Source organism: Schistocerca piceifrons, chromosome 1 (assembly GCF_021461385.2).
Source record: "Schistocerca piceifrons isolate TAMUIC-IGC-003096 chromosome 1, iqSchPice1.1, whole genome shotgun sequence".
In the NCBI taxonomy this organism is placed as follows: Eukaryota; Metazoa; Arthropoda; class Insecta; order Orthoptera; family Acrididae; genus Schistocerca; species Schistocerca piceifrons.
Window position 1 is genome coordinate 979,445,458 of NC_060138.1, and position 18,989 is coordinate 979,464,446.

Consider the following 18,989-nt stretch of genomic DNA (forward strand, 5'->3'; position numbering starts at 1 on the left):
AAGTATACCTTTATTTATTATTTACAAGATTTTTTTACAAACCCCTGAAAATATATAAAAATATTTATTTCTCTCACAGTACCAGTTGGCGTTCTCAGCCTTACACGAGAGGTTCCTACACTGCAATGGCTGTCGGTGCTAGTCAGGTTGACATTGAGAACATAGCACGATCACTTTATGCCAGCTCACAGGAAAAGAAGGTATAGCTAATAATTCTGTTTATTGAGGGGGAATTACTGTGGTATTTCCTCACGTTGGTATGGACTGCAGTGTTCGCTCAACAGAACGGTATGGTGAAATGTAAAGCTTTATGTTGCCTTTTGTTTTTATTGTAAGCACATTAGTGTTATCTGCTTATACAAACTCATAGAAAGTTGTATTTCCTCAGATACTTACTAAAAACACTGCCTGACAAGAAAAGGGAAGCACCATAAAGGGGAGAAGGAAATAAAATGAAACTTCGCCAGGTACATGTACAAAGTTAATTTGACATCCAGCCACCACTTTTTTTGTCAGGCAGTGTACTTATGATAGTGCCTCTCATGCCGGGATCTATGTGAGCTGCCCTTCCTTTGCAACTGTCCCCAAAGTATCCCATCCTTTCTAAGAAAGGAACTGTGAATTCGCAAATCGAGGGTTGTGTCATTTATTTTTATATATGCCTGTCAGAGTACTAATACACTACTGGCCATTAAAATTGCTACACCAAGAAGAAATGCAAATGATAAATGGGTATTCATTGGACAAATATATTATACTAGAACTGACATGTGATTACATTTTCATGCAGTTTGGGTGCATACATCCTGAGAAATCAGTACCCAGAACAACCACCTCTGGCTGTAATAACAGCCTTGATACGCCTGGACATTGAGTCAAACAGAGTTTGGATGGCGTGTACAGGTACAGCTGCCCATGCAGCTTCAACACGATACCACAGTTTATCAAGAGTAGTGACTGGCGTATTGTGACGAGCCAGTTGCTCGGCCACCATTGACCAGACATTTTCTATTGGTGAGAGATCTGGAGAATGTGCTGGCCACGGCAGCAGTCGAACATATTCTGTATCCAGAAAGGCCCGTACAGGACCTGCAACATGCGGTCGTGCATTATCCTGCTGAAATGTAGGGTTTCGCAGGGATCGAATAAACGGTAGAGCCATGGGTCGTAACACATCTGAAATGTAACGTCCACTGTTCAAAGTGCCATCAATGCGAACAAGAGATGACCGAGACGTGTAACCAATGGCACCCCATACCATCACACCGGGAGATACGCCAGTATGGCGATGACAAATACATGCTTCCAATGTGCGTTCACTGCAATGTCGCCGAACACGGATGCGATAATCATGGTGCTCTGAACAGAACTTGGATTCATCCCAAAAAATGACTTTTGCCATTCATGCACCAAGGTTCGTCTTTGAGTACACCATCCCAGGCGCTCCTGTCTGTGATGCAGTGTCAAGGGTAACTGCAGCCATGATCTCCGAGCTGATAGTCCGTGCTGCTGCAAACGTCGTCGAACTGTTCATACAGATGGTTGTTGTCTTGCAACGTCCCCATCTGTTGACTCAGGGATTGAGACGTGGCTGCACGATCCGTTACAGCCATGTAGATAACATGTCTGTCATCTCGACTGCTAGTGATACGAGGCCATTGGGATCCAGCACAGCGTTCCGTATTACCCTCCTGAACCCACCGATTCCATATTCTACTAACAGTCATTGGATCTCGACCAACGCGAGGAGCAATGTCGCGATACGATAAACTGCAATTGTGATAGGCTACAGTCCAACCTTTATCAAAGTCGGAAACATGATGGTACGCATTTCTCCTCCTTACATGAGGCATCACGACAACGTTTCACCAGGCAACGGCGGTCAACTACTGTTTGTGTATGAGAAATCGGTTGGAAACTATCCTCATGTCAGCACGTTGTAGGTGTCGCCACCAGTGCCAACCATATGTGAATGCTCTGAAAAGCTAATCATTTGCATATCACAGCATCTTCTTCCTGTTGGTTACATTTCGCATCTGTAGCACGTCATCTTCGAGGTGTAGCAATTTTAATGGCCAGTAGTGTATTTCGTTTTCTGATGGTAAGTACTGGTCAGCAATTTTGTCTCTTAATTACTGTTTTCCTGAGTGAATTTTCCTTTTTATACAAGAGAGGCTTCATAATTTTATGTATGGATCAGGTCCTGTAGACAAAAATTCAAGTGAGTGACTCTTTTCTTTAGAACTGCATAGGCTAAGAAATGGTAAGGTTATGCAGGCGGCTAAGAGTAAGTAGAGTAATTTCATGTTGTTGTAAGACTGCTGATGTTGATGTGATGGCGTAGTGCACTTACAACCGCATCTACTCAATATCATTTACAATCCACGAGGTAAAAAATATTTTTCTATTGTTTGTATTAAGTGTTGGCACTTAAAACTGTAGACTTTTTGAGGGAATGAAAATGTGGCTTTTTACTCCAAATAAAATTAAAGAACAGTTAACTTGCAACAAAATAACGTGAGTTGGAGTATTTTGTCATAACAGTTCTGGCACTACTGGCAATTCTCTGAATCTTTACTTGGGAGACCAGGAACATGCAACAGCAGAAAAAGCTTTTCAAGTACCAGGAATTGAACAACTTGAACCTTTTAGCCCTTCATTAGTGACCGATCCATCACTTAATTAATTTCCAGCAAAATATGCTCAACAACTGAATGAAATCTGATTACCAGTGATCTGAAACTGGGAAATCTTTAAACCTACCACAAATGTAATAGAGTATTTCAGAAAATAAGAGTTTGGACACCACTGGACCTTTGCAGGTATTCATGCAGTTTTTCCACTTTCTCAAATCAAATTAAAAGAAGGGAATGTTCAAAAATGTAGGAGTCCTACTAAAAAGTCACAAATAACTACATATATTAACTACTTAGAAGCAAAAGAAAAGGATAAACAGCAGCTGCAGGACACAAATTCAAATGAATTGTAGAGCTCTAAAAAAAAATATGAAAACACATACTGTGTAAGTATTAGAGACAAAAGAAGGAACCAGATATGAAGACGCTATTACAGTTTGGAAATGTTGATGGAAAACCTTAGGGGCACAAAATAGTGCAGCTGAAGAAGACAAATTCACCAATTGTACAGGATGGGAGCATTCAGATTCTGAGGACCAGGTACAGTTTATTTATACAAGAAGTGGTGGCACGAGGAGTGCCTTCCATGAAGGAACCAGTCCATTTACCTGTGTGAAAAGTTAATGTATCCTCTTAATCTCATAGTATACAGCTGATTTCATTCTTTCTTCCTTTCTTTGTTTTATTTTTATTTATTGCAGTGTGATTTCTTGAAAATTAACTATGTTCTGTGATGTTCTTCATTGATAAATAACAATATTTCTGTAATATTGTGGAGTTAATATTTTTTTATAACTCGGGACATTACCCAAACTCCACTAGGTGCAGACTCTTAGCCTCTCTTATCCTTACAATTCTGTGTAGAATAAACACATCAGGAACTAAAGTGCATGAGGAGAGCATGTTTGCAGGTTGATTCATTGGTGGAGGGTATTTATAAAAAGAGAAAAATGTTTAAAATTAACTCTGGATTATGGAAAGAGCAGTGAATTTAAGAATACATTAGATTTATTTTAACCTGTGTTATTGCTTACACATTTTAATAGCAGTTTGAACTTGTCCTCGTACATGGAACTATATGCGGCTATATGACTTTATTAGTACAGCAAACAAAATATGATGGTAATGCAACTAATTCATAGGGAACGTGATTTGTCCACACACAAGATAAAATATCTCGAACATAGCTGTCCATTCTGTTAACAGCTCTGCAGCCACACAGTTCATGGAAGTCTCTGCACAGTCTTAAAAGAGTCTGATAAATGTAGAAACATAACTTGACTATATGGACTCTATAGTTATCTGTTTTTTTTTTTACACATCCATACAGTAATTTATACTTAACTATGTACAAAAAGTCTCAGATGTCACTTCAAGTGTATATCATCGTCTCCTTTTTTTCTTCAAATCGAAGTTGAGGTTTATAGGCAGTTTGAAACTGAGTTGATCCATGAGGCATTTGGGGTTGCCATAAAATTATCCAAGAATAATTCTTCTCCACTAGGACTTTATTAATGTTGTTAGAGGCTTATGGATCCGTTCTATCCTATAGAAGCCATCTGTCTTGCCCAATTCAGTCATGTATCCATTTTATGTGTTATTCCTCTAATGTTATGTTGAGGAAATAATAAATAGGGTGGAAACTTCAAAATTTTTAGGTGTCCATACTGATGAGAATTTAAACTGAATAGAGCACATTTCGTATCTCCTAAAACAACTTGGTTCAGCAACATTTATACTTAGAATCATTGCAAATCTTGGGAAGACTTGACATATTCTGCATGTTTCATTCATTAATGTCATATGGAATAATGCCCTGGTGTAACACCTCTTCAAGCAAGAAAGTCTTCATAGCTCAGAAAATGTGCTACGAGAATAGTATGTGGTGCTCCATGATCAGGTTCTAGACAACTGTTTTTAGGAGTTTGGCATTCCGACTACTGCTTCACAGCATATATATTCCCTCGTGAAGTTTGTAGTAAATAATCCACTGCAGTTCAGTAGGAAGAGTGAAAGACACAATCACATTACCAGAAGCAAAAATGGCATTCATTACTCAACATCAAGGTTGTCTTTCGCACACAAAGGGGTACACAATGCTGCTACTAAAACTTTTGATCACTTGTCATTTTAAAACAACCAGAAAGTGTTTTCTTGACAGCACATTGTATTCCATAGAAGAATTTCCATTATTGTAATCTGTAAAAGTTGGTGGGCAGGAATTACTAACTCACATCATTAAAAAAAACCCGACCTGGTACGGATCCCACACTGATGAGCAATACTCAAGTATAGGTCGAACGAGTGTTTTGTAAGCCACCTCCTTTGTTGATGGACTACATTTTCTAAGGACTCTCCCAATGAATCTCAACCTGGCACCTGCCTTACCAACAATTAATTTTATATGATCATTCCACTTCAAATCATTCTGCACGCATACTCCCAGATATTTTACAGAAGTAACTGCTACCAGTGTTTGTTCCGCTATCATATAATCATACAATAAAGGACGCTTCTTTCTATGTATTCACAATACATTATATTTGTCTATGTTAAGGGTCAGCTGCACCAAGTGCCTATCTGCTGCAGATCTTCCTGCATTTTGCTGGAATTTTCTAATGCTGCAACTTCTCTGTATACTACAGCATCATCTGCGAAAAGCCACATGGAACTTCTGACATATCTACTAGATCTTTTATATATATTGTGAAAAGCAATGGTCCCTCAACACTCCCCTGTGGCGCGCCAGAGGTTACTTAAATGTCTGTAGACGTCTCTCCATTGAGAACAACATGCTGTGTTCCGTTTGCTAAAAACTCTTCAATCCAGCCACACAGCTGGTCTGATATTCCGTAGGCTCTTTGTTTATCGGGCGACAGTGCAGAACTGTATCGAACGCCTTCCGGAAGTCAAGGAAAATGGCATCTACCTGGGAGCTTGTATCTAATATTTTCTGTGTCTCATGAACAAATAAAGCAAGTTGGGTCTCACATGATCGCTGTTTCCGGAATCCATGTTGCTTCCTACAGAGTAGATTCTGGATTTCCAGAAATGACATGATACGCAAGCAAAAAACATGTTCTAAAATTCTACGACAGATCGATGTCAGAGACACAGGTTTATAGTTTTGCGCATCTGTTCGACGACCCTTCTTGAAGACTGGCACTACCTGTGATCTTTTCCAATCATTTGGAACCTTCCGTTCCTCTAGAGACTTGTGGTACACGGCTGTTAGAAGGGGGGGCAAGTTCTTTCGCATACTCTGTGTAGAATCGAATTGGTATCCCATCAGATCCTGTGGACTTTCCTCTATTGAGTGATTTCAGTTGCTTTTCTATTCCTTGGACACTTATTTCGATGTCAGCCATTTTTTAGTTTGTGCGAGGATTTAGAGAAGGAACTGCAGTGCGGTCTTCCTCTGTGAAACAGCTTTGGATAAAGGTGTTTAGTATTTCAGCTCTATGCATGTCATCCTCTGTTTCAATGCCATCATCATCCCAGAGTGTCTGGATATGCTGTTTCGAGCCACTTACTGATTTAACGTAAGACCAGAACTTCTTAGGATTTTCTGTCAAGTCGGTACATAGAATTTTACTTTCGAATTCCCTGAACACTTCAAGCATAGCCCTCCTTACCCTAACATTGACAGCGTTTAGCTTCTGTTTGTCTGAGAGGTTTTGGCTGTGTTTAAACTTGCAGTGAAGCTCTCTTTGCTTTCGCAGTAGTTTCGTAACTTTGTTGTTGAACCACAGTGGGTTTTTCCCATCCCTCACAGTTTTACTCGGCATGTATATGTCTCAAACGCATTTTACGATTGCCTTGAACTTTTTCCATAAACACTCAACATTGTCAGTGTCGGAACAGAAATTTTTGTTTTGATATGTTAGGTAGTCTGAAATCTGCCTTCTATTGCTCTTGCTAAACAGATAAATCTTCCTCCCTTTTTTTATATTCCTATTTACTTCCATATTCAGGGATGCTGCAATGGCCTTATGATCACTGATTCCTTGTTCTGCACTTACAGAGTTCAGGTCTGTTTGTTATCAGTGGGTCTCCAAGATGTTATCTCCACAAGTCAGTTCTCTGTTTAATTGCTCGAGGTAATTTTTGGATAGTGCACTCAGTATAATGTCACTCAATGCTCTGTCCCTACCACCCGTCCTAAACATCTGAGTGTCCCTGTCTATATCTGGTAAATTGAAATCTCCACCTAAGACTGTAACATGCTGAGAAAATTTATGTGAAATGTATTCCAGATTTTCTCTCAGTTGTTCTGCCACTAATCCTGCTGAGTCGGGAGGTCAGTAAAAGGAGCCAATTATTAACCTAGCTCGGTTGCTTGTGCACTTATATGCCACTCAGAACAAATTAACACGTTCAAGAAATTGTTACTAACAGTTTTGTTTGCCTCCAAGTAGTCATTGGCAAATTTGGTTCTCGAGTCCAACAAGATGTAAACCAGTCAGTGGAACAGCATCATAATGTGTATGCTGTGGCCAGGAAATCTGGAAAGCTCGCAAACGATACCTACCATTAGTTACTGGACAAAGTTTTGTGACCAGTCATGGGATGGGCAAAGCTGTCGCTCCTCATACAATGTCGTGATTGTCAATGAAACTGGAATATTGAAGTGTTCCTTACAAGTAATTCCACCAAAGTGTATGCCATTCTGTCAACCCTACCACATATAGGTTTACTGACAGGTGAAGAATTACACTTGCCCATTACAGAAGTGTTCTGTTCTCACCGCACAGCAAATGGCAGTCACAACTAGGAGCGATACGACTAATAAAATACACCCTTGGATCTGTAATCAGTTGTAGGCTGTTAATAAAATGCTTCGATATGTTTGTTTTGGCATGAAATTGTCACCAAATTGTGAGGTATTTAGCAACACTGGTTGGTTAGCTGGTTTCACATTTCATGGATTGTAATAAATTGTAATGATGTGGAATTAATCATTTTAGTTTCACATTGAAAATTAATTTGTAAATGTGGCTACATGCTGAATGTTTACAAGGTGGTTGTTTTTTGGTTGGTTGGTTGGTTTTTGGGGAAGGAGACCAGACAGCGTGGTCATCGGTCTCATCGGATTAGGGAAGGATGGGGAAGGAAGTCGGCCGTGCCCTTTCACAGGAACCATCCCGGCATTTGCCTGGAGTGATTTAGGGAAATCACGGAAAATCTAAATCAGGATGGCCGGACGCGGGATTGAACCGTCGTCCTCCCGAATGCGAGTCCAGTGTCTAACCACTGCGCCACCTCGCTCGGTGGTTGTTTTTTTTTTTTTTTTTTTTTTTTTAATATATACAGAAGTATGTTAGTAATTCTTACCCACTACGTTTTACACATTGCCAACAGTGGAAGGAGTTTCAAGAAACTTTTACAGTTTGTTTTCAAATTTTACTTTGCTCTCTGTTACACATTTTATATCACTGGGTAAGCGATCAAAAATTTTAGTTGCAGCATTTTGCACCCCTTTTTGTGCTAAAGAAAACCTTAATGCAGAGTAATGAATGACATTTTTCCTTCTAGTATTGTAATTATGCACATCATTGTTCCTTTTGAACTACAATGGATTATTTACAACATACATCATGAGGGAATAAATATACTGTGAAGCAGTGGTCAGAATGTCAAACTCCGTAAACAGATGTCTATGAGATGATCGTGGGTGAGCACCACATATTATTCCTACAGCACATTTTTGAGCCATGAAGACTTTCTTTCTTAAGGATGAGTTACCCCTAAACATTATTCCATATTACAGTATTGAGTGAAAATAGGCAAAATTTGTTAATTTACTGATTTGTCTCTCCCCGAGATTTGTTGTGATCCTGAGTGCAAATGTGGCTGAACTGAGTGGTTTTCAGAGTTCCAAAATGTACTTTTTCCAGTTTAATTTCCCATCAGCATGGACACCTAAGAATTTTGAAGTTTTTACCCTACTTATTATTTCCTCACCACATGTTACACTTATCATTGGTGTAGTATGCCGAGATATGCAGAACTGAATATCTCGTGTTTTCCAGAATTTAGGTGAGCGTTTTTTATATGTATGCTTGGATAGATTTGCTAATGTCATCTACAAAAAGAATTAGTTCTTCTTTTCCTAATGGTATTCACTTAAAAATATGTGACTGTGATATAAGTGTCATGACGCTCTGAATTTCTATGCACTGAATATTTTTATGATATATATCACCCTAGGAAATGCACTGGTTCTCTTTAAGTATTAAAAAATTGAAATAATAGGGTTTATATGTTTTTCATATAAGATTTGTGATGGTAAAATGTGAAATGCTTGTTTCTTTCTTCAATAAATCCAGTGTATTTCTCAATGTTACAAAAAATATTGAAGTCACGTAGTTCTTCTCAAAATAAAAGGAAAAAAAAGGAAGAAAAATAAATAAAGTATTGGATTTGAACTCGAGGTGCAAACAGTTGAAAAGTGCTCTAGACAAAATCCTAAGCCTCACTTGGTTTAATGCTGCATGTGTTAACTGATGAAGCAGTGTCAATACTTTGGCTGTCATTTTCTCAGAAACTGTTGGGTGTTGGCTCCTAAGACAAAATAATTGTCTCTTTTATTTTCAACCAACTTTCACCAAGCAACGTTTAGACTGTTGCAGAAAGCAACCTATGGCAGGTTCTTCCTGTAAGACATAGTTCCAGGAAACTGCTGATGTAACTCCATGCCCGTACATGGAACATGGCATTCGTTCAGTATTTCCACACAAGAAACGTAACTGTGCCAATCCCTATGGATCTCAGATATCTGTGTTGAGAAATTAATATGCTAATGAAATTAGTCACCACATCCTGCATCCCTCAGTACTGCTGTGATGATATTAGGCTTGTTAAAGTGAGATTGAACTGTATTGACTCCATGGAAGCTGACATGTTTCATTTCCTGTAATTTGTGGACTTTTTGTTCTCTCTCTCTCTCTCTCTCTCTCTCTCTCTCTCTCTCTCTCCCCCCCCCCCCCCTCCTCCTCCTCCTCCTCCTCCTTCTTCTTCTTCTTCTTCTTCTGTCTCTTTTTTTCTCTTCCTGGAACTCTACCATTGCTGAGCTTTTCAGTGAAATTTTAGGGTACTAGTTGGGGATTGCATCGCACCAGACCAGGATGACAATAGTATCAGGTGGTGGACACACCACTGCAACCTTGAGTACTCAGCGTTAAATCCTGAGTTTTCAGATGTCACAGCTTGTGACGTCAGGTCACCAAGTACCTGGTGCTGCCTCTAGATGGCACACCCAATGAGTCATTTTTTAAGCTGTGGTCGTTCTTCTCAAGAATTGTGAAAGTGGCTGCAGTGTATCGGAGTTATCATTGGATTTGTTACACTTTGTGTATGTGTTTGCCCTCTGGTCAGACTGCAGGTTGTACAGATCTTATACCAGTGAGCGACAATAAGACCTTATGGACTGGCCCTGTTCGATTTTCTTTGCGTGTATTTATAGGATTTGAAAGTCTGTGCTAGAAACACATTGAACAGCAACAATTGCTCATTGTGTGTGCGTTTTTCTTTTCTGATGAAGTCTTAGACCGAAATCTTGTCATCATGCGTGTATGCTATTCAGTGTGTCATCTTTATGGTGAGTAGCAGTGTGTCCTTTTCATGATATCATTGATATTCCAACCTGCACTTTCCACTGTTAAGTTAAAATTTGAGACAAACATGTGAAATGACTTACATACATCAATAATACTTCAGAATGAATTTCACTCTAGATCTTCTCTGTTTACCACTAATGGCCACTAATTTCTTCTTCCTTCATTCCATGAAGAAATGGGTATACAGAATGCACCAGTATTACTGATGAAATTTCCTGGAAGATTAATTGGTGAGGAAGTCTCATTTCAGCTTACACTCCACTGCAGAGTGAAAATTAAGTATGGACATTTATAATGTATATAAGTTTTTTCACGTGTCTGTATCAAAGCTTAATTTGTCAATATTGTGAAAAGGATAGACTACTACTCACCATATAGAGGATTTGCTGAGACACACACAAGCACAACAAAGAGGCTGCTACATGTTTAAGCTTTTGGCCAACTGACCTTCTAAAGTAGAAAACACACACACAGTCATACAAGTACAGCTCTCTCACACATCACTGCTGTCTCTGGCGTCTGAGGCCAGACTGTAGTGGCCACAGACAATTATCACATGCGTGTGAGTTGTGGTTTGTGAATATGTGTTTGTTTTCTACTTTAGAAGAAGACCTTTTGGCTGAAAGCTTCAATGGATAGCAGTCTTTCTGTTGTGCCTGTCTGCGTGCAGCATCTCTCCTATGTTGTGACTAGCAGTCTATCCTTTTCAAAATATTGTCATTATTCCATACTGGATTTTCCATTGTTAAATTTTAATTTTTTTCATATGACCCATAATTGCAAACAAAATGATCTCAATTGTATTAGAAAATTGTGTTTCAGTATTTCTTTATTATAATTTCCACTTGGCAAAAAATGTAGAATTTCAATAAAAAAATAAAAAAAAGGTTATACAGGAGATTCCAACCAAAAATCATTCCATTACTAGAGTTCAGTGCTACCCATTCAGCTACAGGCATCTACGAAATATCTAACAAATGTTTTGCAGTTAACACTGTTTGGAAATTGTCTCCTATTTAGAGGCCACTTTCTCAAATTTTGTTTTCTTAAAATTGTGTTGCGCTGCTTTAGGAAGCTCATATCTGGACACAAACTTTCAAATCCTATAAATACAAACAAAGAAAATTGAACAAATGTTTTGCAGTTAACACTGTTTGGAAATTGTCTCCTATTTAGAGGCCACTTTCTCAAATTTTGTTTTCTTAAAATTGTGTTGCGCTGCTTTAGGAAGCTCATATCTGGACACAAACTTTCAAATCCTATAAATACAAACAAAGGAAATTGAACAGGGCCAGTCAGTTAAAAGCTCATATATACACTCACAAGTATAAAATCTGTATAGCCTGCTGTCTCACCACTGTACAAACATGTACACAGTGCGTAACAACTTTGACAATAACTGTTGCAGTCATTTTCACAAGTCTTGAAAAGAACAACCACTGCTTAAAACAACTTGCTGAGTGTACCAGGTAGTTGGTGGCCTAACATCCCAGAAAGCTCAGAATTTAATGCCGAGTCATTGAGTTACCAAAGTGTTTAAAATGACTCAAAGAGATCATTATTTACACAAATGTGGTGTTTGTTAGCTGAGTTGGGGCAATTTCAAAATAAAAAATTTTCAGAAGAAATGATTTAGGTTTCATCTCAAAATGTTTAATGTATTTCATCAACCGCATGTCATCGAAATTTAATGTCTTACCAGTGCTTAACTTTTTCAAGTTATTCCAGGGTGATGTAAAAATTGAGGTGTCTATTTGACTTGGCTATTTGTCCTCCTATTTTTACCCTATTTATGCAGCCTGCAACTCTTTGGTTAAGCAAGAGACAGTGAGCAATTTTACCAGAACACAAGTTGATGTGCTGAGAATCTATCTTAAAAAAACATTATTAAGCTTTTTCAATAGTCTCCAAAATGAAAGAAAACAACAGTTAGCCTTGCCCACTGATAAGGAGAAGACCTAAGACACGGCCAACCAATTCAGCTCATATTTGGCTGGTCACTTTTGTACAACGTAAAATCAAAGTTCTTTAAGATATTTTCATGCAACACCTTCCATTTTGAGAAAACCACTCCTAAATTTTCAGTATGTGCTATTGACTCGGAATTGATGGGATTGATAGATATTGAAAACTGAGCATTTTTCACCATCATATATGGAGTCTGTAAACACATATTTTCCTATAAGTCAAGGAAATAAACTGTTACGACTGCCCCTTTTGTATATATAAGGTACACATTAGTGGATAAAAGGGCTGCATGCATAGTGACCAAGGCATTTGTCTGGGGTGCGAAGAACCTGTATTTGATATCCAGGGATAGATGGGTTAATAAGGCAAGTAGAACAATAAGAATAATAATGAGGTCAATATAAAGATTTCTCAAGCTAACTTTGGTTACTAAAGAATTAAAGTTTTAATCCTGGTCATCTTACAATGGCTCTTTCACTCACTCCATAATGTGTCCTCACTTTCCCTTAAGCACCTACATGTATGGTATGTGGCATATAAACACTCAAAGCATAAATACTTGTGGCATCAAGAAATGATCAATACAATCTTCCTGCAACTATTTTGCCACTTCTGGGATTCATTGAAAAACAAACTTGGTTTACATTCAAAATATTTGTTTTTCAGGAAATCATTTTGATGCATGCCAGACATACCGTAGAATCATCTGAAAAATCAGTGCTGACACCTTCCCACTGGGTTTCTAGAAAAACATTTGCAATTTTAAAGCCACGAAGTAAAATTCTGACCTGCATCTGACTGGAAACAAGCATTGTGCAGTTGGCTGTCTGTAGTTCCTCATGGCAGATTTGCAGTGGTCTTACTTGAAATTGTTTTCATATTAGACATAAAATTTTAATTCTTTACTCAGGAAAGTCATTTGAGAAATTTATTTGCCTACCTTGTCGTTATTCCTTATTGATTTACTTACTTTATTTTCCCCCCCATTCCTACCAGTTTCAATATGCAAAAAAGTAGAAATTTAAAAAACATTGAAGGATTTGTTTTGGAATCAAACACGGGTTCTCCATGCCCCAACCATATGCCGTGGTCACTATGCCAACAGTGCTTTTGTTCAATTGTGTCTACCTTATTGGTACATGAGGGGTAGTCATAAAAATTTCTTTCCTCAATTTCTAGGAAAATATGTGTTTGCAGACCCCATATATGATGATGGAAAATGCTCTGTTTTTAATTATTGTATGAGCCAAATTGGTTGGCTTTGCCTGAGGTCTTCCCCTTGTTAGTCAGATTCAGCAGCAAGTACCGTAATATGTAATATAGCAGTCTGTTTTAACAATTACTCCACAGTTATTGTTATAAGAATTTGTGATTGCCTATGGGAGCCATTAATGTGAAACAGCCAAGAAATAAACTATGAGCGAAATGCACCAACTGCAAGATTCTGCATATTAACTCTGATCCATGCTCACCTGTGGTAACCTCTTCTTGTAACTTTCATTCCCAACTGTTAAAGCTGTCTGATAAATGAAAAGCTCATTCATCAGCCGGTTTTCGCTTCTGTTGGCAAAGCATCACTAGCAGCTATATTGATATCATTATGAGTTGACAGCACTTTTCCTCCCTTTGGTTTTTATAAAATGAGTGACAGTTTTGCTTAAGAATGACATATTTCACACATTACTGTTGGCACTTTTTGATCCTTGGTTCACATTCTCGTCACAAGTGCTCGTTCTTTCATTTTATCAGAAGCTAAAATCAGACTTGCACTGCAAGGATTCACCTGTTTAATTATATTTGCAGTTTTTTGAGTCCTGTTTTTTGGTAATTGCAAAAGATTTTCTTTTGTTTGTGTGATTTGAAACTATTTGTTATTCGCAGCTTATGAAACTTAATTAAAAAATGTGACATCCACAAGCATTGTTATGTTGTCTTCTCATTTGTGTTGTTATGTACTAGAGGTGGTGCCAATGCAATCATTCATAAGGAAACCTGTTTTCAAGTATATAATATTAAAATGAATGTTAAAAGCAAACAATGTTAACCCCAGGGTGGAATAATGACAATATATTCCTGACAGCACCAGCTTTTCTGAATTCTGCCTTTGGGAACTCTCCCTGCAATATATCCTTTGTTCTGGTAACCCCCTGACATCAACCTTCATTTGTCCCTCTTCTTCACCCACTAAACCCCTTCCCTGTTCCCACTCCAGCACTACACAGCTTTCTGTTCCAACAATGCATCCACTAGCCTCTTTTTCCCTCTTTTACTTCTCTTCTTTTCCATTCCCTTTCTACTCCCCTTCCCCCTCCCCTCAAACCTCCCAACTGCACCTAGCTGCCCTGCCCTACCTTGTCCCCACCATGTCTCTGCATGCACACACAAGTGGCAATTTAGCTTCCTCCACCCCTACCCTGCTATCCCTCCCCTCCCCATCCCAGCCTCTTCTTTATCCCCACCACTCACCACCCACATTGCTTTTCTCATTAGGCACAGTTTCTCACAGTCAAGTCTTAGTGGCCAGAGATAATGGTAATGTTTCTGTGAATTATGCTTGCTTAAATTTGTGTGTGGTGTCTACTTTAGAAAAAGGCCTTTTAGCTGAAGACTCAACATGTATGGCAGTCTTTTTGTTGTGTCTGTCTGTCTGTGACTCAATTTCTCCTCTATGTGGTGAGTAAAATGAATGTTATGTACATCATAATGTTAATAGTGTCTGGTGAAGTGAAATGCTTTTGGTGAATGAGTTTTTTAGTTTGTAGTTTGCTTAAGTCAGAAAAACAAAAATACCTGCAATGGCTACTGAAGTGAGAGCCACCAAAACAATTGTCCCTGCTCTTCATTTATGCTGCTCAAGTTGCAGGTGGAGCATCTGGATTTTATTCATACATACGCTCTAGATCCAAGCCATAGTTACAGAAATGCGAATAAAATTCACTGGCCTATACTAGGTATTCCTGCTTTGAGTCAATGCACCGGCAGCAGCAACACTGTATCTTTGGAAGGTGATTTCCCTAGTGCCAGCCAGCTAAGAAAAACATCAGCTGAGCAAATGTATTCTGCCTGTCACTAGTCTAACGGAAAATTGGCAGCATTGTAGAATACATTTGGCAACTGTGTGACCCATCAGTTTACTTTAAGGAATGGTTCAGAATTCCCCGGGAAATTCACACAGTATTTTCTTGTCATTTAGATTAAATTTCCAAATTATTGTCACTTAAGGGATGACAGAAGTAGGAATTTTTTTGTCCAAGAAGCTCGTTCCAACAGAAACTTCACTTTGCTTTGCCATTTACTTTGTGTATTCCCCTTCTTGGGCTTATTTGGACAAAAAGGGAGTGCTGTTTTATGCAGTGGTATGGTAGCTTAGTGGTAAAGTTTTTGCCCTGCATTAGTTTTTGGTTCTAGTCTTGCTGGAGACAACATGTTTACCCCTTCTGGGAAAGAGCCCCCATAAGTTTTGTTGCTACCTTAATTCTGTACCCTGTGGATAAAAAGGTGAAAAACTTACTGAATTGTGCACTTATTAATGCGTGCTTTTTCTGCATGTCAATTATATTGACTTAATTGTGGCACTGAATGGCTTATTATCTGGATTTCATTATGTACACTATGTGATCAAAAGTATCCGGACACCTGGCTCAAAATGACGTACAAGTTCGTGGCACACTTCATTGGTAATGTTGGAATTCAGTTTGGTGTTGGCCCACCCTTAGCTTTGATGACAGCTTCCACTCTCTCAGGCATATGTTCTATCAGATGCTGAAAGGTTTCTTGGGGAATGACAGCCCATTCTTCAGGGAATGCTGCACTTAGGAGAGGTATCGGTGTCGATAAGTGAGGCCTGGCACGAAGTCGGCATTCCAAAATATCTCAAGGGTGTTCTATAGGATTCAGGTCAGGACTCTGTGCAGGCCAGTCCATTACAGGGATATTAATGCCATGCAACCACTCCGCCACAGGCCATGCATTATGAACAGGTGCTCAATCATGTAGAAAGATGCAGTTGCCATCTCCTAATTGCAGTGGAAAGCAAGAAGGTGCTTAAAACATCAATGTAGGCCTGTGCTGTGATAGTGCCATGCAAAACAACAAGGGGTGCAAGCCCCCTCCATGTAAAACACAGCCACACCATAACACCATCACCTCTGAATTTTACTATTGGCACTACACATGCTGGCAGATGACATTCCTTGGACATTCACCATACCCACACTGTGCCATTGGATCGCCACATTGTGTACCATGATTCGTCACTCCATATGAGAAAATAGAAGATGCACTGACCAGTAGACATGGACATAGACAAGGAGAATAACTTGCTAAGTTTCCTGACAAAGACTCCCTTCAGAGCTAAAAAACGAATCTTATATTGTCTCTCAACACTGTGGCTCAGCTTGGGCAAGTAGTAATTTTGACAAGTGCCATGATGACCTCTTCATGCACATGTGTGTTTCATATTGACACAATCTTTCTATACCACTCCCCATCCCCACCTCATTCATTTAGCATGTCCCCAACTTCCACTCCAGCCAACATCACTACTCTCCACAATTGGGTTTCAGTGCTGGGTGACAATCTCTCTCTCTCTCTCTCTCTCTCTCTCTCTCTCTCTCTCTCTCTCTCTCTCTAGGTGTGCAATAGATGTCTTCCAGTTATTACAATGTACTTTCTGTACTACCATGTTCACATTATTTCTTTTAATTCTTCATGTGTTATGAAAATGTTTTGTGGGAAGATATTTTTGTACGATTTCTTCTTTTCGTTTAGGCCTTCAGCTGTTTCTGTTTCGATGTTACTAATTTCAAATCTCTTCCTATTTCCTTCTAATTTCTTTTCTAGAACTTCAACTGCTTTCTGTCATGTTCTGCAATTACAGTTCTGTATCAACGTTACTCATTGTTGTAACAGGTTTTTGTGGAAATCTTGTTGTCATAAAAATTTCTTGTACATTAATCTTCAGTCATATCTTGAAAATGTAATTGTTATTCTTAGTTTCATGTGGCATATTTTAACAATGTTTTGTCATTGTTAGTTTTGAGGTCACCAAATAATTATCTAAACCTGTTTTACCATCACTGTAAATTTGAGTGGCTGTCACTAAATATTGACATTTTCTCCCTTGATGACACACTCAGTCAGTGATCACTGTCTCCTTCCTCCCAAATAAGCTTGTGTTGCAAGTCTGCTTCTTTGATAACACAGATTTTATTAAGCACAATTTATTTATAATTAAATCACAAGAAGTAATAATTCCTGATTGGAAATACATAAAACAAAATAATTGAAGATATGGAATGTTTGCTGAATAACTCACATGTCAGTGCTGGACAACACTATGTGTAGATTCAACCAGGAAACACTCAGATACGAATCGCTCTCTCTTTGAACCCATATATTGTCAGTTCATTCACTGAAAACACAACAATTGGTTGAATAGTGAACAGAGACAGTCCCACATTAGGTAGAAAGGCAAATCTGTGCAGTAGCCAAATGCTGTCAGTTGTTAACATCAATGTCCAACTCACAGTTGAGAAGAATATCACTGCACCGGATCATCATCAGTAGATATACTGGAAAGCTTGCTGTGAACGTCTGCTGCTTGACATGTGTGGTGGTCTGTAGCAATTCTTAAATCTGGCACTTGTGTTTTGCCATGTGATCTGATGCAAACAGATGTATTCTTCCATGCTGCACCCAGCGACTTCACCAGGTGTATATGTAATTATACTGAGTGATCTAGCAATATTTCCAGTGAGATTATAAAATCCCTCCTCCCTTGAATTGGCCCACAAGTCTGGAACCATCTTAGTACAGGGGAGGTTGAGGTGGATACAGCATGGCCTGTTGCAAAAGCTAAATTTCAGTTTTGGATGCTTCAGTGGTAAAGGTGCCACATTTGTGTGCAGCCCCAGAGAAGCAGAATGTGATGGCTCAGACCCATGGCTTGATGCTGGTTTCGGAGAAGGCTGTGGGTCAAGGTCCAGATTCATAGGGGTGATGTGGATGATGGCTGCAGAACTGCGAATGCCAGGTACCCACCACCTGGGATATCATCATGGAACCAGAACCCACATCTGCTGTTGTTGGTATGGGGTTGGGCAAGGTTGGCTGGCCTCACTGATGTGGCTGATCTGCTGTTGGAACTTGCCCCAGATGTCACAAACAGATCTGGCTCGGGCGCCAGTGATAGATGGCTCAAGGTGTGGCCAACAAGGCCAGCTGATGGCCTTTCTGGTAGTCGATGGAGACACATATCTATCCAGGCAGTATGTCCAAATGTGTACACCCAAACAAAAACACCCACCTTAAAAGGTGTGGCTGCTTTTACTTCTTGTATTAAGTCAGGACTGCAGCGGATGTAACAAGCAACAGTGAGAGCTTCTGTGCAAGAGCCTTAGTGGTATCTCAGTCATAGTTTGTTGTGTTTTGATGACATACGGGAAATGAGAATATGCTTCTATTAAAGTCAACCACATGACCCCATGGAATGGACCCACAAAATCCACATGCACCTGGTCCTAAGACTGGGTGGGCATGGGCTTTATTCAGGAAATGCACCTGTGGGACTGATGCAGGAGTCACAATATATGGTAGCACAGCACCTCTGGGATTGCCACTCAGCAATGGCTGTCATCTTGATTCAATAATAGGACAAGTTTGAAAAGATGTAGAGCATGGTGTTGTGGAAAGAAAGAACAAAGTTCTGGAGAGCTGCTGAAGCAACTGCAAACCTGTCTCAAAAGTGGACCCTTACGTGTGGTTG

The 18,989-nt window shown here is 39.2% G+C and overlaps 1 protein-coding gene across 2 annotated transcripts in view; it reads left to right on the forward strand.

Annotated features, from left to right (window-relative positions):
* The window catches only part of LOC124774952 (spermine oxidase), a 146,246-nt gene that overhangs the window by 45,683 nt on the left and 81,574 nt on the right, over positions 1–18,989 (forward strand). For both annotated transcript variants that reach the window (XR_007015586.1, XM_047249706.1), the window contains exon 5: positions 80–200. Coding sequence is in view for 1 of the 2 variants with exons in the window: in XM_047249706.1 (XP_047105662.1) it covers positions 80–200 (121 nt within the window). In the remaining variant the exon portion in view is untranslated. The remainder of the gene's footprint in view (positions 1–79; positions 201–18,989) is intronic.